This window comes from Perca fluviatilis, chromosome 13 (assembly GCF_010015445.1).
Source record: "Perca fluviatilis chromosome 13, GENO_Pfluv_1.0, whole genome shotgun sequence".
In the NCBI taxonomy this organism is placed as follows: Eukaryota; Metazoa; Chordata; class Actinopteri; order Perciformes; family Percidae; genus Perca; species Perca fluviatilis.
Genome location: NC_053124.1, coordinates 2,438,901 through 2,459,933, shown reverse-complemented (window position 1 = coordinate 2,459,933; position 21,033 = coordinate 2,438,901). Strand labels below are relative to the sequence as shown.

Here is a 21,033-nt window from a genome sequence, read left to right as displayed (position 1 = left end):
TACACACATCGGGGAATTATAGTCTTCCGGTAATTTTTTTTTGTGTGGTAAAGATAGCGAACTAACGTTAGTTAACCCCGTTTAGGCTGGGCGCTAACGGGCCACCATGCTGTGTTATGGTGTAACTTGAAAGTGGCAAATCCTTAAGATTTCAGTCCTGGTTGATTTTAGAATTTGTATTTGAGTGAAAAGTTGTGCTGAATTTAGAACTGGATCTTAACGAGTGCTAGAATGACTTGTAGCAGTAAGGACTATACGTTACTATCTTCAGATGTATGAATGGAGTTTGGCTCTCTAAATAACATGTAGTATTGCACGTTATTAATGTTAATAGTGCCGTGACGTTAGTTGGTTTATAACTACGTTAGCCTGGCATTTCCTGTTATTGTTGTGAGTAACTTTAGCTACGTAGCTAGTCAAGCCTGCTCATTACAAGAGAAGATAACTTTCTGCTGTTGCAATGAAACCCACCACAAGTATTTCGGTTTAACGTTAGACTTTTAACGTTGTTTACCAGCGATACGATTGGATAGCGTGAGGAATGTTAGCTAACGTTAGCTACATTGGTGAGTGTTGTCCTCCCAGGTGGTCAAACAGGTCTGTCTGTAGTAACGTTACTGAAAGCCGAAAACTTGTCTGAGTCACAATGTGATGTCAGTGAACGTTACATTACTAGATCATCTCCATTGACAGCCACGGGAATAATTCTCTATTTAGCACTTGCATGTATCCACATGCACCATAACGTCATTTATTTCATCCGTGCTCCTGTTAAGTTTGTGGTTAGTTGACAGACGATTGTTATATTGCGACATGTTCTGATGTTACGTGCCTGGTCATCACACTGCAGTCTGACTCACAATATTCAAATCTGATTGGATGTGGTGGCCCGGTTGGTTCAGCGGTAGAGCAGGTTCAAATCATTGACATATATATAATTCAAATCAGTTCAAATCCGACCTGTGACGGTTTCCTCTCTTCCCCCTCTCTCTCCCCTTTCTCACCTAGCTGTCCTGTCAAAAATTAAAGGCGGAAAAGCCCAAAAAATAATCTTTACAAAAATCAGAGTGTATCCATTACAAAGCCACACATCCATACAGTTATTGTTGTAGTTCAACTTGCCATTTATAAAAGAAGAGGAAGTACAGGTACATGCAGTCATTAAACATCTAAGACTATAATGGGACTAAAGTTGGTAGTCAATCGCAGTCAGAGCCAAGTGACATATTGTCTGTGCTGTTTGCATTGTGGCAATGACATAGCACAGATGGGCAGGTCAGGCATTTAGCCAAACAGAAAGAGAATGTCAGATGGCTTGGCAGTCAAATACCAGGGGGACGTCTGTGATGACAGAGCTGTGTATGAGGGTGCTCTCAGTTTGTTCAGGTGTTAGTGTAATAGAGCCTGATTATTTCTAAAGGCATCAATGGAGGATACATTACTATCCTTTCTGTGAGATGGCCTTTTTCAGGTTTGTAAGTCTGGGATCACACCACAGGAAGGATTGGGTGTCGAGAACCGGTTCCAACTTGGCACCGTTTTCAAAAATTCAATTCAAAAAAATTTGGAACCGATGACCGGATTTGGTTTTGAATCCAGTCAACGGTTCCAAATTTAACACGCGCAAGTTTTGGTTTCCGTAGCAGCCACCGTACTTCCAGGCGCTTATTATGTTGCAGCCATGGCGCACAGTAAGCGGCGCTCTTGTGGCTTTATTTTACGTTGGAAAAAGCCCAGTGAAACTGTAAACATTAGTTTGTTGTGGTTTGGTCTAGCTTTGACTAAATTTAGTTAGGCTATCTTTCTACGAATACAGATGAAGTCTTGCGAAAAGACAATAAATTGTCAATGCGATGCTGTCAGCTTCAATATACTCCAATGTGTGTATTGAAATAGGCTGTAAATTGGATTTAGACTCTGGTGCGAGCCTTCACATCTGATTTTATACCACAGACTCATGGTTGAGATTATATTCTGGAAATCACAAAATGAGACATCAGATTGGGATGCATCGTGTTGTAAATATGTATCCTAGATGCCTATCATATGAATAATTTCATTAATTTATTGTGTGACAACATGGATATTGTGGGGATTATTTGTAACATGTTGTATTATTTAGCATGTAGTATGCAACAGTTGATTTTAAGCATATAAAAATCGGATTAGAAATCAATATCAACAGGATATACACTTTTTTTTTTTTGTGGCTGTGTAGCCTATGTCATAGACAAATACACTTTACCCCAGTGGAATAATCAAAACATGGTTAATGGTCATGGGATTCACTGCACATGTGAAGGGAGAATGCATATTGCATGCAGTGTGTGATGCTACTGAGTTAGCATGAAGCAGCGCAGTGATAACATGTGATTTAAAGGTGCAAAGCAGACCGAAACGTGGGCAGTTGGTTCAGGGTTGCAGTTAGGCTGAACTCTAGGTGAATGGGAATGTTTGAATCAACATGCTTCATGTACTAAAACTGTCTACTATTGAATATTTTTCATATGACTTCACTGACATGCACTGATAGTTCCCATCTTCTTTTAGTGTCATATGTCATTTTTTTAGTGGTATGTCGCGCTTGTTCTACTGGCAGATGCATGTATGTAAGACATGATGCCCACTGGCATACAGCTAGCTTTGTTCAGGCTACACTCCCTATATAGGGCTGATAATAAGCCACAACTGGTCCTACTAGTTTAGCTACCAGAAAAGTAACATTCCTCACATCAGTATTTTGGCTCAATGGATGTACATTGCTGGGATAAAGCCTGACATGCTGGATGTCCCTCCCCTTCCGCTATCTATTTTGCCATAGATTTCAAGTTCCCTGTTGTTGAATTTGGGGCTGTAATGTAAAACAGCTAAGCTTAAAGTTGCCATTAGACATTAAACAGGAATTTTCTGTGAACTCTCCCGTCTCTGAAACTCTGTTTTTTTCCTATGTGAGACAAAAAATCTAATTTGGGACTTTTTTTAGACGCAGTGTGAATGGAGCCAAGTGGTATCAACAGAGCAGCTTGGAAGAATAATAGTGTGTGATGATGCACGATATGTCTTGAGCTCTGCTAAGGTCGTGGGAAGGGGTTTTGTCAGAAAGCACTGGTATCCTCTCTCTGCTGTTTGAGTGCTCAGAGCCCTGACTCTGGATGAGTTGGACCTCTTTGTAACCCCAGCTTCCTGGAGGCTCACCACATCGTTTCCTGTAGTTTAGAACAGCAAAATGCACCGTGCATGTCACTTATTGTCGCAGTGATTTCATTTGTCAGTGACACTGGCCTGGAGCTTAAGCTGAAGACACAGATGTTGGTTCTGTTTTAGAGAATGGCACTTGTTCCACCTTTTGACAATAGTATAAAACTTAACTATTTAAAGAGTGCTGACCCCCTACCTACTTTTTACATTGACTTTGTGTAGTACAACTGTAATTACCTCGAAAAAGATGCCTCAGTTTTCGTTTCTGTGACGGTAAAACAAGAATAGAGAGACATGTCTGCATGTAACTGAAAGTTGATGCACAAACAGACCCAAATTCAGCCTACTATTTTCTGAAGTATGTAGTCTGTGCATGTGTGGTTACAGTTTGGCTGAGAAATTGCAACCTAGCTCAGTGTTCGTGACATCTCTCCTGTAGATTATAGCACCTTACCCACAAAGCATCAGACTATAGCAGCACAGTTGCAGCTGACGCTTTTTGTGTCACATATGTCAGGGCTCAACGTGCTTTTTTTCTGTGTGTACACATGCGTTTAAAATTGCATGCACCAAAAATGCTTTACCTGCACCAACAATATTTTATTACTGCCCCATTTGGTCTATATGTCCTTCTTTCTCAGCACTTTAGCCACTGCTGGATACCACCAAAGGAAATCCAACAGCGTCCGCTGTAACATGTGTCTTCTTGTTTTCACTGTGCGAGTTTCCAAACACGTGATTGCAGCCAGAATCTGATGTGGCGCTAAAAGATTGCATCGTGATCCATGAAGAGTCACACTGGCTGCATCTCATGGCCCTTATGTGATAGCTCCTCGACTCTCGGTCCTCGACTGAACCAGTAGTTGTTCTGTTCCTCCTCGGTGAAGGCCGTCTCAAAGCCGTCATTTCTGTGCCGAGGAGCGAGCATCAAGGAGGGATCATCGAGGAGCTATAGGCGAGGAAACACGAGAGCAGCCTTCCCGGAAGCTGTGCAGCTGAAGGAGTTGCTTACTCCGCCCAAACAGCTGACGTATTTATGTGACGCTTCAGAGGAAAGGAGGTCTCATCGCTCTAAAACACATTTGCTCGTTGCCTCTCTCCTCCCATGATTTCCTCGCAAGGAAGGGAGGCAAGTGGAGGACTCAAGGAGGCAATTTAAGCAATATGAGATGCAGCGAAGGAGTCTCTGATGCGATGCCAATTTACAAGGTTGCATGGTGTCACATGACTTGTCATGGCAACGACGGCTCTTTTCCCATGGTAGTAGGCGGGACCAGGAAGTGAAGAGCCGGCCAGTTTGATTGCACAATACCACTCCATGGCCTACTTCAGACTACATTAAAAATAATTTTTACGAAAAAATATACACACTGACAGCATTTGAGTACAAGTTTATTATATTATGATAGGGCTGGGCAAAATATCAATATTATATCCATATGAGTCTAGATCCATAGTCTTAGATTTTGCATATGGTAATATGTTATAAGTTTTGTCTTTTCCTGGTTTTAAAGGCTGCATTACAGTTAAGTGATGTCATCTTACCAGACTGTTCTATTATTTGTCTTTACCCACTTAGGCAGTTATTGATGATTATTTATCACAAATCTCATTGTGTAAATATTCTGTGAAAGCACCAATAGTCAACCCTACAATATCGTCGCAAAATCGAGGTATTTGGTCAAAAATATTGTTATATTTGAGTTTCTCCATATCACCCGGCCCTATATTTTGAATGACGTGTTATTGGTAATATGCTTTACACAACATATTCTGTACCAAGTTATGTGCACCGTTGCATTTAGAGCTGAGAAAAGGTATTTTGCGCCCTGTTATGTGAAAGCACACAGTGTTAACCAGAGAAATCCTTTTCAATGCAATATACCAGGAGTTTTGACCTAATGCCTTTGTGTACTATGTGAATCCCTTTCGCGTCAGGGCTGAGGTTATGGTTGCAGCCTTTTGCTGAATGTTTGACTGCTCTGCTGTTCGTCAACTGTCTCCAACACAGGAAGCAGTGGGGAGAGGGCCCATGGATGTAAGCCAGTTGTGTGTGTGTGTGTGTGTGTGTGTGTGTGTGTGTGTGTGTGTGTGTGTGTGTGTGTGTGTGTGTGTGTGTGTGTGTGTGTGTGTGTGTGTGTGTGTGTGTGTGTGTGTGTGTGTGTGTGTGTGTGTGTGTGTGTGTGTGTGTGTGTGTGTGTTGCAGTGTGACAAGTGAAGGATGCCTCTTCTTAAATGCTGACACTAACTGGGGACGGCTCCTATAAACACAGGGGAAATAACGGCTTGATGATATTATACAGTTGCTCTACTGTAGGTCTGACTTTGTTGAGTACTGTAGTAATGTGATGTGCTAACAGTTTAATGATGTTCACGGAAGCTTTCCACTCAGACTCTTGTCCTACACAGTATTTTTAAGGGCACCAGAATCTTGGGTAGCTGAGGTGGTTAGTGTGGCAGTGCAGCAAGTGTGGTTATGGCAAATGTACGTATATGTCCAGCTCGTGAATGCAAGACTTGATACTTTCCTCAATCTCTTACTGCTTCTGTAAATTATTCCTCAGACATATTAGCTAATTGATGCGATACATGATACTAGGGCTGAACAATATTTTATATTACATCGATATATGAGGCTAGATATCGTCTCAAATTTTGGATATCGCAATATCACCCAAGTATCGTCTTTTGCTGGTTTTAAATGCTACATTAAAGTAAAGTTATGTGATTTTCTGACCATACCAAACTGTTCTAGCTTTTGTATTATTTTCCTTCACTCACATTATATCCATGTTATTTATCAAAAATCTCATTGTGTAAATATTTTGTGAAAGCATCAATAGTCAACCATACAATATCGCCGCAATATCGATGTATTTGGTCAAATATATCCAGATATTGATTTTCCCATATCGCCCAGCTCTACACAACACATGGCTCAAGATACCGAAAATATCATGATACAGCAAGACTGCTAGACAATCCTATAATGATACATCACAATATCACCGGTCTAACTATGAATACAAATTGCCCATGAAAAGGTCAAGTGCAGGTTTTCACTCTTTATTTACTGCTAGTCCAAACTGTTAGAAAACGGCACAATTCTGCAGCACAAGTTTTTCAGTCTGTAAATTAAAATAACAGAACTATGGAGCAAGTATGGGTCTATACTTTGGACATATACGTGGCAGGGCATCCATTATTGTACTCAAATTGCTGTCCGTCATCCCGTTGAAATCCTCTTCGGCTAAGTTAACTTATGTTCAAGTTTCCCTCATTCATGTGTTGAGCCATGAAGTAGAAACCCTGGGAGCAGGGAAATCTATTTAGAACGTCTTATTTTAGTCATTGAAATATCAATATTTGGCGCCAGTGTATCAGTTATTGTATCGCACGAAGAAGGACAACGATATATTGCAGTATCAATATTTTGTCCCACCCCTAATTGTTAGTGATTGGACCTTTTGCTTCTAAAATAGTACTAAAAATAGTTTTTTTTCTGAAATTGCAGCAAGAGCGCGGCTCATAGATTTTCTTACGCCAATACCAGTTTTGCACACAGTTGTCTCGATTTTGTCTTAGAGGGAGCCCACAGTGTCAGACTTCCAAACTTTTCATATTTTTTTTTTTTTTTACTTTTTACATCAAGGACCCCTAAAATGACACAAATTAGACCATGGACCCCCATTTTGTAAGATGTTGTTCCAGGGACCCCATCTGCTAGGATTTTTGTTTTTAGATGTTTTATAACAGAAAGTGTATGAAACCCATGCCCAAAATAGTCATACTGTCATTGGGTAACTTATGGATGGAATTAGAGTGAAAATTAAGTATTCCCTTTTTTTGCTGGGGACATCCTAGAAACCCCCTCAAGGACCCCACTTTGGGAGCCACGGGTCTGGGTAACAACGTTTTTGGCTTGTGACCCATTAAATCTAAGAAACCTCTAGTTGTGATCCATTATTACTGGTTGCTAATGTCTATGCATGCCAATGAATGTTCGTCCCCTCTCAATTTTCGGTATTTTTTAAGCAACCCGATGAGGTATAACTGCTTTCATGTATAAATGTGTATAAATCTCTTCTGATGTTAGTAGAGGTGGTCATGAATACAGTGATGGTGGCTTGCCTCGGTTATAAACAGCTAGTGGAAGTTTAACACACGTCAACTAACTAACTTCTGTCCTTGCAAAACAGAATGTGTCAACATATCATTTCATTACTGAGTCTCTATAGTTGCTGCTATAATATTTAAGAAACGCCCTATATTGTAGGATGTTTCATGGTTGTTAACTGGTAAATAAAGACTGAGATCTGTTTTCCAGATTCATAGTAGCCTACATCTGTGTTTACTGTGCTACTGTTATTTTAACCCAGCCTTTCTTTTTTAAGTGTTTCCATTGTTCCTACAGTAACTCAATGAGCGAGATTGATATTCCCTGATAATAGTTGTGTGCTTTTACTAATTTCTTTCTCCGGTTCTTTTCTCTCTGTTTTTTTCCTGCCTCATGGACCTGCCTCATGGACCACTGCCTTCCCATATCATTTTTTTTTTTTTGTCATCTTGACAACCTGTCTGCTCTCACACCCAGCTGTAAGTACTCTACTTATTTCTCATTAGTCTGCAGGGCCTCTGGGCCATATAGATTGTAGTTAAGTTGGCTCATAAAAGTTCTTGGAGTATGTTTACATGCACACCAATATTCCACTGTTATTCAGAATATGACAATATTCAGAATTTGATACAAGTCGTAAACAGCACATTTCGTTTGGATATGACAAATTTATATTACGAATTTCCAATTAAGACACATGGGATTTGTGAGTATTATTCAGGTTTTAGAGGCATTCTTTGGACATGTACACAGCACACTTGGAATATCCGTCTCAATCATGGTTTTTACAGCAGTTTACAGCCTGTTTACGGCTTACTGTCCGCTCTGTGCGTTGCCAGCCAACAGTTTGCAAGGCTGCGGTAGAGATGCGTGGCCGAAAGAAAATAAGGATAAACACAGCTACTTTTAAACATAAGCAAATATCGCGACACCAACCTTTTCAAGAAGCTGGTTGAAAGATTTAATGAGGGAGGCAGTCCAACAAGTCCGCCACCGGTGGAAAACTACATGTAAACGGGAATATTAGTGGAATATTCACTTTCATTAGCCATGTAAACAGCTTAGTCGGAAAATCGTCTTTTTAGCAATAAGGGCAAAAACCAGAATATTATGTGCATTTAAACATATTAAGTGTTAGCCAATTGCAATTCTTTTTAGCTTTCTTCCCTATTTTTAGAATTGAGTCATTTGTATGTAGACACACCTGCGGCTCAAATAAATGAGGTGTTTATTTTTGGTCCACAGCTACAGAAGAACCTGGAGGGCTATGTGGGCTTTGCAAATCTTCCCAACCAAGTTTACAGAAAATCTGTGAAGAGAGGTTTCGAGTTCACACTCATGGTTGTTGGTGAGTAATCCTCTTGTCGCACTCTTTTGCACCCTTGTTTCTCCTCAGTCGATGACACAATCAGGCATTCATCAGATATAAAAAAAACGCTGCTACGAGGGTTACGGTTCCTCAAACTGTTTGCTTATTCAAGTGTGAAGCTCTTAAAAGATGTTGATACATCTGCATACAGTAAATCTATGTCCGTGTTGGAACTTGTCGCCCCTACTGTACATGCTCATGTGTCGAGCAGTATTGAGTTTCACAGAAACGTCCCAGCTGAAAGCGATAGCAGCTGGCTGCCCAAACGCATTAGAGACGGTTTCAGTTGAGGAGGATAAGTTGCACGTAAAACAAGAGTCTGGCAAACCATATTTCAAACAAAAATATGCCATTCAGCAGTACGGGCAGCCCACTACTGCTGCGTGTGTGCGGTTGTGTCTCTTGGATTGCGTGGTGGGAGGAGGTTTTCCTGTCATTCCATTCACGCAGCCAAAGTCAAAAGCCTGAGCAGCTGATTCAACGGGAGACGCAGCCAAACAGCCCTTCCTTTCTCCGCTGCATGTTATCCAGAGGTACCTGAGCAGGAAGCTGCTCTGAATGCCTGCGTGACGTCGCATCCTGTCTCTCTCCCCCCCCCTCCCCGAGTTCACAACCCTTACCTGCCTCCAGGGCTAAAGAACCCGTCTCCATGGCAGTGAGATTACCCTCCTCCCTTCTGACTTTGTTCATGTAGGGCATGCCCTGCCCTTGTTTTCACTATATTTTAGTGCTTACTTCATTAGACATTACAAGACATTTAAAGGAGAATAAATATGGTGGAAACCAGGCTGCTTACTCCCTCAGGAAAGTATGAACACTCCAGGAATGAATACATTTTTTTTGGTGTTTTCATTATGGGCGTATACCACTTACACAACTGGTACACACCCAGTGCCCACCCATTATATAACATAAACTACAAGTTATTGGGGGGGGGGGAAACAATACTTTTCTTTTCATTTATTTTAAAACAGAAAGTAGTGCAAGTGGCAAAGAGAAACAATCCTAGACTGAGAAAAAAAACAACTGAAAAGTATCTCTTATACTGTGAAATTGAAAATACAAAATACGGGCTTTTGGGTGATACGTTAGCCAGTTCCAATGTGTTTTCATTCACATACAACGGTAGAGCCATGCCATACACCGTCCCTGTCTTGTGCAGAACTCTCTCTCTGTGCTGTTGTAGCTGACCGGGAACCAGCAGGCGGATCTTGAGATTCCGATGATCAGTTCCAAAAAAAACAATTACGAAACTAAAAATCCAAGTAAAGCACTGCAACTTGAGAACAGTTATTAGTGCAAACAACAACAACAGAATCTGAACTGAACTTTTACTGTTAGCACTCGTATGACTTCTCTTCCACCCCCCACATCTACATAAATGAAAGGGAAAGTACAATTTTGTTTTTGGAAAATTCAATGGGAATCAAATGTCTGACCCGTGGTGGGAGAGCCACATTTGGGACCCTGTTTATAACCCAGTATATATTTTTGAATGTATATGTAGTGGGGGGATAGCTATTGTTACCAGACAAGTCAAAGTGGGCCAGTGCCATTTGTTGGTCAAAGTCAATATTTGGCAGTGATTTGCACATTGGCAGGAACTGACCTTGAAGAGCTCATTGTGTGTTGTCCTGGTTGACAGAGAGTTGAATGAGCTCTGTTGTATCCCTTTTGGAAAGAGCACCCTCACATTAACAAGAGGGGCTTTTTGGAGAAGGAGACAAAATCTGACACAGACAGGAGGAAATTGATGGCTCTGCCAACAGATATGTGTGCAACACTTTTGTCATGCTCTAGACTTGTTAAACTTTTACTGTCTCCTAACCTTTTTTAAGGGGAAAGTCCCATTCATAAACACAGAGTGGTGAAGAGAAGATGACTGCTTTCAAGCGATAATGTCGAACATGCAGAATTTCCCCTTCACAAACGAACAGGACACTTTTCATTTCACATCACATTATTAGCCCAGTGTCTTGGAAGCCCTATCTAATGAATTAACCTAACGTGGGCTCACTCTCACAAGCCAAACTTTTCCTGCTTCCCCTCCACCAGCCTCTTGTATGCAGTGGTAAGTGCCTTTGAATAAACCCCCATGGTTTACACAGCTGCTGGAAATTTCCTTTAAAGGAAGTGTGTTGGCTGCTGTGCAAGCCGAGCAGTGAGCCAGCGGGTTTCAGCTTGGCGGGCTTGCTTAGTGAGAGTGATCTTCCTCTGGTGCCTTGCTGCAGTGAGTGACAGTGAGTCGTTTCTTTATTTATCTCTGTGCAATACGCTGACATGGAGAATTTTAATGAAACTATGTAATAGCAAGGAGCCTCCATTCCGCCCATTGGTTGACAGTACACACTGCATTTCTACTGAGTGATGCAAAAGACCCATATAGCAGTTAAATGAGCCCTCAGCAGCAGCACACTGGGCATATAACAAGTCCAATTCACTTTCTGTACAATAGCTCCTTTAACAGTCTTCTGCTGTGTCCTTATAATATTTGTAGAAAATTAGTATTTCTTTTTATTTAACTAATTGATGTCCTAAAAATGTCCTAAAACTTAATTGTAATGACATCTGATCTTAAAAATTAGGACTGCCAAGTAAACATCCATGAGTCAAATCATCAACTGAGGAGCCTCCAATTCAAACCTTGTGTTGAAAGTTTTTATACACTGAACAAACCCATATAGTAGCAGTTTTTCAAAGGTAGTCTTGTTTAAAAATGGACTGGACAACCCAACTGTAATGGAAATAGTGATGGAAAAGGAGGGCAGAGCAGTGGGCAATGCACGCCCTGTTTCTTCACCTTGGTTTTCCGCTGTTGGAAACTCTCAGGTCTGGTGCTGAATGCCAGTGAGCTCAGCTGACCTGCTCTTTTATCAGAGCAGTCTCTAGCAGCGCTTTCTCTGCTGTTGTCCAACAGTGGGATGTCGCCTTTGCTGACAGTGCTGTTAGCCATGCAGGTGAGGTGCTCCACAACCTCTGGTTATCACTGAATTCTAATTTGGAAGACCGTTTTTCAATGATTTCAAAGGTTGAAATCATCAGGTTTTCACATCACTTATGATAATTAAATATCAGGGGAAAAAATCACTAGAGTAAAGGTTAAACGGTAGACTTGACACATAGTAGGTCTGTGCAATTAATTGTGATTATGATTTTGGCTCCTAATGATCACAAAAACAGAGTAATCGAGAAAAACAATTATTTTGCACATTACGTTTTGCAGATAAAAAAAAAGTTCAAATGGGAAAAGTAAAAGGGAAATTTTACAGTTCTAGGTGTTTTCGCTGTCCAACTGTTTCACTGTTTTTGTAGATCAATAAATGCAACATCTTTCCAAAAGTCAATGAGTAATTGTGTTAAATAATTGTCATATTGACCAAAATAATCTTGATTATAATTTTGTTTTCTTCTAACACATAGGCTGGTATAGAAGTTTAGTCTGGGTTGCATACTTAAAGTATCGGTCCGAACTGGAGATAAAGATTTGACTTATAGATTAGACAATTCTAATTCTGAAACAGCCTTACTAAAAATTGTAGTTTGAACAATTGAACTGACTATACACCAAACCTGTTATCGATCTGCAAGATTCAGCAGTAAACCTACACTAAAAAAAAAAAAAATTAAATGTTGTACCGCCAACTGCAGATTAAAGGAGAGTTCCGGCTGATTTTTACCCGAATCTTGATCGATATCTCCGAGTACTGTCAATGGGGGAAAAAAACAACCAAAATCAGTGCTAGCAAACTGGAGTTTCTGCAGCTACGTCCAGAGCTCCCAGTTAGCTAAATAGCCAGTTCTCAGGGCATCTTATAAAGAGTGCCTTTGTGCCTCTTAACAGACACAAATGCAATTCAAATGTCTGTGCAACATGAACAGGGCCCTTACGTGACAACAAGATGCATTTTCAACTCAGACATTGTGAAGAAACTGTTTAAATTCAAAGTTTGTACTGTCACCTACCGGCGTGTTACTGGTGAGTTAGCCGGGCTAGCAGGCCCGACCGGCATCCTCTCTTTTGCTTTCTCTCCCGTCGCCTGCCACTGCCGACAACAATCCATGGAGCGCCGGTGGTCTGGCTATGTCCTCCAGACGACAGGTCATGCATTCGCAAAGAAAACTTGTTTATTAAAAAGTTTATTTCCCCCTAAAAATAGGTAATTGAGCACTGTAGTGGTTATGACCATATCAGTGACTTTGTAACTACATGGAAACGGTCCAAATGATGCCTGTGGCTTGCACGGTAATAGCGTTACTGAAGGCTAGCTGTAGTCTCGCGCTGAACCCCCAGTTGGAATTCAGTTGTTGCAGGAAATTGTAAACAAAGAAACGCAAACCATTTCTTTTCCACAGTAGATCAACACACGTTGTTCTTACTCCAAGCTTCTTTCCTTGTGAACACCTCCGATCTTCACTCTTCACACACTACGCTCCGATCTGCACACTGCTGTTTACCGACGGGAGAGAAAGCAGAAGTGAAGATGACTTTTTTTTCCTATCAACAGTTCTCAGAGATATATAGCGATCAAGATTCAGGTAAAAAATCGGCCGGAATTCTCCTTTTAAATTTCCCATTGAGGAACAATAAAGCTATCTGAACTGAACTCTACACACTAGTTACCTTCGCCGTCTTTGCTACGTAACGGAAGCTACGGCACGTAATGTCAAATTGTGAATATGAATTCCTACTGACCCGATTGTTTTGTTACTTAATTACACCTGCTTGGGAGACTTAAGAAAGTTTGGTTAGCCGGCTCAACTGTGACCAAGAAAATGATAGCTTCAGCGCGGGCTCCCCCCCCCCACTCGCTTTGTATAAAACAGTGGTTGGCGTATTTTCTAGAGTCTAGAAAATAACAAATTAACAAAGCCAAGTCGTCTACTAAAGACCTAATGGAAAGGTGCAGCAGCACAGGTATTGGTCCTAATGACCTCAGCATCACAAGAACGAGGGGAGGGGGACTAGGCAAGGTGTGGTTTCTGTTTTGGTTTATTAGTTTGTTTTGTTTTTTCTTTCTTTTCCTCGAGACCGCGGTGGGTGGGGGTGGGAGAGGGGGGGTTGTTCTTGTTCAAGTGTGTTTGTCTGTTTTGTTTTTGTTGTTAAATATTAAAAAATATAAAAATAATTATCTTTAAAAAAAGTTTGGGAATATGGCGGGCGAGGTAGCTGCAGCCATAGCGATTGAAACGGTGGAAACCGAACTATATAAATGTAATTTATACATGTATTTTTCCGATAAGTACCATTCATACTGCAGTCAGATAATAAGAAAACAAGCCGGTATATATTATGTCGGGAGACAATAGGTGGCGGTAACGCTCCGCCCCACTGCAATTTACCATTAAACCGAAGAAGAGTAATTTCCGCTCAGTGCATAACAGCCTTGGGTACCCTGTCGAAATTGACGCATTACACAAGGGAGTACATAATGTACACAGTGCACTAGCGATTGACCAATCTGTTTTTATCAGGGCCGATACAGATTATTAGAGGTTAATGAAACCAATAACGATATTTGTAACCAATATGCATTTACAGTGAATGTGAAAATCTTTAAAATCAAAATTAAGATTTTGGAATGTTACATACACTAACACAGAATTTTGTTTAAATGCTTTAAGCAAGTATTTATGAAATTAGAGACTTTGAACATAATACCCAGTAACAGATAGGGTTGGGGGAGGGGGGGACATTAAGTCAGACTCAGTGGGGAATGAAAGCAGAGGGACAGACAGAGCTGTAGTTGAGCCAAAGTAGAACACTTTTTAATTAATTCACTTTATCGGTTATCAGGCAAATAAAATGTTAACACAGATAATCTGCAAACTGCCAAAAAACGGTGCCAGCTGCGATAATCTGTTTATTCCTACAGTGTACTACATGTAAGTGTACTCGAAAGAAGTATCCAATTCTGTATTTTCTTCATTGTAATTACTGGCTATTTGCTTTTTATGACAGTTTGCACTCACTCAGACTGCTGAATATTATAAACCAGTGTTAAACTGGGCACAGGGTCATATATATTGGTTCAGTCTGACTCAGAGCAGAAGGGCTGGTGTGTATTTTTCAGTAAGTCAAAGCCAATTCTCCTCTGATCACATTTCTGTATAATGGTTCAGTTTAGTGGCAGATTCATGACCTCATCCCATCCAAACAAGTAGCCACAGCTCTGACCAACAATGATAGGCATCTTCACTAAACCCACCACAACCCCCACCGTCATAACTCTGAGTTTGATGGGTTTGGTTCTTCTGTAACCAGAGCTCCTCATCTTCCCTCTTCACACACTGGGCCGAGACTTGGACCTGGATCGAACTGCGTCTCCTTGACCCTGCTGTTATTGTCAGCTCTTAGCTTACCTTATTCAAGCTGACATTTTTATCGCATGCATTTTACCCACAGTTTGCACAAAACCACAGCCTCCCTCTGGTACCCATCAGCCCTCAGTGCATACGAGTTCTCCATTCCCTTTCAGCCTTGAAGAAATGTTTACAGCGGTCCTGCATGTTTCATCATAGACTAGCTATAATCACTGAAGCATATCTGTTGAGATTGCAAGATAAATGTGGCTCTACCCTATTTATGACTCTGAGAGTGTGTCAAGTGAAGGATCCTTTTGTGTGATGCTTTCTTCATCTCGCCGTCCTCCCTATTCATGAAGTGTGGAGTGGCGGAGTTGTGGCCCATGTTGGCCCTGGCCACTTGTAAAGGTCAGAAGCAGCTTTTTGGCTGCAGTGCCAGGCCGGCTTATGACTGCCTCTTCTCGCACACTGAAGCTTTTGTTCAGCAGCTCCTTGTTGCCCTCCACTCACCTCAATCTTAACAGCCACACTGTTGGTGGTATTGAATTACCACAGTCAGTCCCTCTAGGTTCTTGCAGACATTTATGTGAATATCTTAGCTCCAAAAACTCAGTTATTGTTGTTGTAAACAGCTAAAGGACCATTCTCAGAGATAGGCCTGTTATTGTTTAATATAGGCTATTTATTTTAGGTACATTTTCATTTATATGTGTTGCAGCTGTTATAGCTGCTTTTTTCAAACCGGGAAGGAAACCCTGTCTTGGCATTTTATTTTGATCAGTCTGTTTTAATAAAACTATGATCAGGCCAAGCTTACATCCAGGACATAGTCAAACCTTAACCCCCAGCCTGTCCACGCCGCTCTGCATCCGTCAACCCGCTTGCTGCCCCCTCACAGAGAGGGACAACTTATCACTCAACGAAATCCCAGCTGTTGGCTGTCCTAGCTCAAAAATGGTGGCATGAGCTCCCCGTTGACATCAGGACGGCCAAAAGCCTACACATCTTCCACCACAGGCTAAAAAAACATCTGTTCCGACTGCACCTCGGATTAAAACAACCCCCATCAATTTACAGTCACACTTTCATGTTTGGCTTATTTGATGCTAATGTACTTACACTTACTTCTTGCTGTCTGGAGTTTGTACCTTCAAGGTTGAAAGCACTTAATAGGAAGTCGCTTTGGATAAACGCGTCAGCTAAATGACATGTAATGTAAAAAGTGCTTGTGACATCTCATATGGGGCTTTGACTTACAACTGAACATTTAGCCCACTTGTGGAAAATACTGAGATATGTAAATAGACTGTATTTACATAGCCCTTTTCTAGTCTTAACGAGCACTCAAAGCGCTTTACACACTTCAGGAACCATTCACACACACATTCATTCACTGGTGGCAAAGGCTACCATACATCCTGCCACCTGCTCATCAGATGAACTTTCATATGTCAATGGCGCAGCATCAGGAGCAATACGGTATTCAGTGTCTTGCCCAAGTACACTTTGCCATGGGACTGCAGGGCCAGGGAACCACCAACCTTCCGATTGGTAGGCGACCGCTGTTCCACCTGAGCCACGAATCGCCGTTCAGACAAAATATGTAGAGATTTTGGGCCCTATCTCGCACCCGTCGCGCAAGCGGCCAGGTGCGTTTTTGTCTTGTTTGCGGTATTGCTATCTTGAGGCAGCAGGAAGTGATCGCACTATGCTTGTTACACACACAGGGACGCACAGCAGCACACAAACATGCAAAAGATAAAAAAATATTACAATGTGAAATAGTATTATGATATGATCACTTCACGCGTGAGCAGATCAGTTTCTTCTCCTGAACATCTCTCCTTCCTGCTCAGCAAATCCTCCATCATAACAGCAATGCTCCAAGGTCCAAACGCGCCTGGCTTTTAGAGGGAATGGGAGATGATCTCTGATTGGTTGATTGCATGTTACGCCCAAAACACACCTATGATTAATGAAGACACTAAGTACGACCCTTTTGAACCATGCGCACAGACCCTTTTTTCCGCCGTTCAACTAGTAAAAGTGGATTCGTACACGCCCTAAACACACCTGCGCCAGGCGCTTCACATCGTGGGCTTAGATCATTAAAATAGGGCCCATGATTTTTGGTACATATCGCCCAGACCTAGCGTTTAGAGACCCTACCTTAGAAATCTTTAAAATGTAGCTGGTGGGTAAAATGAAAATAAGGTTGAAAAAACTACTTTTCTTTCCACGGTAAATGATCTGTCACCTTAACCTGACAAGCCAGACCCACATCAAGATGTTGGGTCTGGGAACTCACCATTGACAGGGCTCAATCCGAGGGGCGGGATAAACGGTTGTCTTTCAAATTCCCTCTGCACGTAATAGGATAGCGCTACAACCAGGCAGACCAACGAAGAAGGTAGCGAAGCTAGTTGATAGATTAAACTTTTGCCGTATCCGGTTGGCAAAACTCCATACACACCTTCCTTTTTTAAGAATGATTTCAGTGCCGTTCTTTTCTCAAAGAAAAGCTCAACTCCAAGTCTTCCAGTAGACCGCTGTTCCCAGCAGCAGCAGCTATAAGCCCGCCCACCGAGTCTATACACGATGTGATTGGCCTGACTAGAGTTTCGCTTTTCCAGCTCGCAAGTCAACAGAGAGTTCCTAGACCCCCCTGGCTGCAAATAAAATTTGCTGCCGCTAGGGTGCTTCTAGATTTCTAGGCTACTGTCACCTAGCAATGTTAAAGATCTTTTAATCCAAATGAGCTGCATCTCAAATGTTTAAAGTGTATATTAGAATCAAAGATTGGACCTGCATAAGAAGATTAAGCCGCCATGAAACCTTTGAAACTAATTTTGGGGTAATACAAGTAAAGAAAGTTGTCTGATTGGTTCTTGTGCCTTGGATATTTTTGAGTACAGTGGTATGGAATCTGTGCTTACGATTTCAGGGCTAGATTTATCAAGCAGTTTGCGCCTGTTTCCAGGTGCTAATTGGTCGCAAAGACGGACGTAACCGATGCGGGCTATTTACAAACAGGGCGCACTTGGGTAAAATCGCAGATTGTCTGCCACATGAGCGAGAAGAGACAAGTTGCGCTTTCAATATGCGTTCGTGGGAGGGTCGTGGGAAAAGGGGGGAGTTCCACCCAAAAAGGTGGGAGGATAAGCGCAAAGTGCACCTAATTATATATTCCGTGGTATTTACAAAGACTGTCAGTAAGCGCGCCTCTATTCTGCGGGGAAACTCTCCACCTCTTTAAAGCAGGTCTAAACCAGCCGCAGTCGAGGTTTCCTCGCGACTTTTTGCGCTGGTGAAATGGCAACAGTAATTTGAGCAAGACGAAGACATAGGCGAGGCTGAAAATATTTTTAACACAAGAATCACACTTTGTCAGTGAACACAACATCATTTAGCGTTACAGATCAAGCAGCCATGCAATATTACAGTTACTAGAAGAAATCAAAGATGAAATTGAATCTCCCACTCAGCGTTCACATCCCATTCCAGCAGTTGTTAAACTCCTCGCTACATTACAAATATTGGCATCAGGATCATTTCAAACAGTCATAGCATCAGCAGTGGGAATATCACAGTCTGCACTCAGTCATATCATACCACAAGTACCACTTTGCTACAGCGCAATTTACGATATAGTGGGTGGAGAAAGACGCTGATTGCCTGATGGGTGTCAGGGTTGATAAATACTACGCAAAATGTGGAAGCATAGCCGAACTCGCATAAACAGACGCAGCGCAAACTGCGCTAGTGTTAGTAAATTAGGCCCTCAGTCTTTACTCCTTTCTTAGAGGGAAAATTCATTATGACTGGTGGTTTAAAATCTTCCTTCCCTTTTCCTCCCTCCCCATGATTCTCTCTCATTAGATTCCTAAAAATGCAGACAGGAAATGAATTTGGGAGGACAGAACTTCCACCCTGTCAGTCTATTCCTTCGTCTCGTGTTAACGCTTGTCTGTTTAGAAAAAGGATTGTTAAAAGGAGCCATTTCCTGTACTGACAAAAGTCTCTGAAACACGTAAAGAATGTCAAACAGTGAAAGATTGCATAAGAAATGGGCTTGAGAAACATCTGGGGATTGTGTGCCTCTGTCTGGCATGAATAAGAGGATCAGAAAACAAGTATTGTGTGAAATGCATCTCTGGAGTTCACTCACTCTGGCTCTGTCTTTGTCTTCCAGGGGAATCTGGGCTGGGGAAGTCGACGCTGATCAACTCTCTCTTTCTGACAGACCTGTACTCCCCTGAATACCCGGGTCCTTCGCATAGAATTAAAAAAACTGTACAGGTAAAACATTTCTTTTCAGAAATAGTCAACACCTTTCTTCTCTTCAAGTGTCAACACTGCTGTCATTTTAACCATTGGCAAATTGGTACTTTTCTTTGTTCACTGTGGTCTACCCTTTTTATGTTGGTATGACGCAGCCACTAATGGAATTCCAATCCCATAAACTTTGGGCCACAGGTTTGTCTGTTATTTGGAACATGATAGGTTATCTTCACCCTGACACTGGCCTTAGTGTCCAAGCCTGAAGCTGCTGTAACACCCAACCTTTCTTAGCATTGCAGCCATCGACTAAATAGTTGCTTTATGAGATCTTGTTTTGTGAGGTGATGTGTTAGCTGTTAAAACATGCCAACTATTTGTTTGTCTTAGTGAAACCAGTTTTACTGCTTTAACAGAGAGAGTTTGTTTGCCAAAGGCAAATATTTTATAATTTCAAATTAGACAATGGAATTTGGATTGTCGGTTTCTACAGTTGGAAAACTTCCCTACATTAACCTAATTAATGTAAACATTGACATAACTCCAGTTTTATTTTTTTTATTTTTTTTTGATGACGTAAATAAGTATTTATTTATTTATTTATAGTCTTGTTGAACATTTTACACAGAATCTACCGCAAAACAGGACTGAGGTACTCCTGTTTTGTTTTATGCTGTCATGATCTGCAGACTTGAAACTAAAGACTGAAAACTTTTGATGATTTCATCTAAATGGAATTCCTAGAGCTAATCCTTTGACCGTGAAAAAGAAATTCACCTAGCGTTGCAACCCATGTTCACAAAGCTAGGAATGGCCTGTCACATTGTCAAACATCCCATGTGGTTTTAAACTATGGAGACTCAAAGTGGTCAACTTTAGATAAATACATAAATGTGACATTATGTTACATCTCACAAATACAGACAAAATGTGTCCTTAACATCCTGTTTGCTCATTCAGACCAAAGCAACAGCCAATCGCATAACTGGCTCTGTCCTCTGACAGACTTTGTGATGAAAAGATGCATTAAAATGCTAATTGAAAGACTGTCAATGTCAAATATACAGCCAGTGGAAAGAAATGCCCAGAAATAAACTTGTCAGTCAATCTTGTTATTGTTAAAAGAAGCAGAATGAAAAAAAAAAATATCGTAATAATGAGCTGAATCTAAAAAATGGATTGGTTGGTTTGCAATTTAATGGCTAGATTACATTTTGTCTGGAATAATTCATTAATATAATCAGTTATGTCATAATGTATCTATTAAACTTTGAACCCATTTGGCTCTCCATATTGAACCAGGGTGCTGTATTGCACTATGAATGGGTGCAAATGAAAGCTGAAAATCAGTGTTACGGATATGTAATACCAATTGTCTGACCAAAAACTAGATGTCTATTGATGTTAAAATTCTATAGTATAATTTTGTTTGCCAAAATTGTCTCAGTTAATGCCGTTTAAGTAATAACTGATCAATAATGACTGAATAAAACATCCTTCAAAGTTTAGGGCTGGGCGATATGGAGAAAATCAAATATCACGATATTTTTGACCAAATACCTCTATCGATACCGCAACGATATTGTAGTGTTGACTATTGGTGCTTTCACAAAATATTTACACAATGAGATTTTTGATGAATAATCATCAGTAATATGGATATAATAACTAAGTGGGCAAAGGCAAATAATAGAACAGCTAGAACAGTCTGGTAAGTTCATAAAATGACATCACTTTAGTGTAATGCAGCCTTTAAAACCAGTAAAAG

The 21,033-nt window shown here is 41.0% G+C and overlaps 1 protein-coding gene across 2 annotated transcripts in view; it reads left to right on the top strand.

Moving 5' to 3' along the window:
- sept7a (septin 7a) overlaps positions 1 to 21,033 on the top strand; it is a 53,304-nt gene that overhangs the window by 479 nt on the left and 31,792 nt on the right. For both annotated transcript variants that reach the window (XM_039820605.1, XM_039820604.1), the window contains exons 2-4: positions 1,009 to 1,010; positions 8,561 to 8,663; positions 19,180 to 19,286. In XM_039820605.1, coding sequence (XP_039676539.1) covers positions 1,009 to 1,010; positions 8,561 to 8,663; positions 19,180 to 19,286 — 212 coding nt within the window. The remainder of the gene's footprint in view (positions 1 to 1,008; positions 1,011 to 8,560; positions 8,664 to 19,179; positions 19,287 to 21,033) is intronic.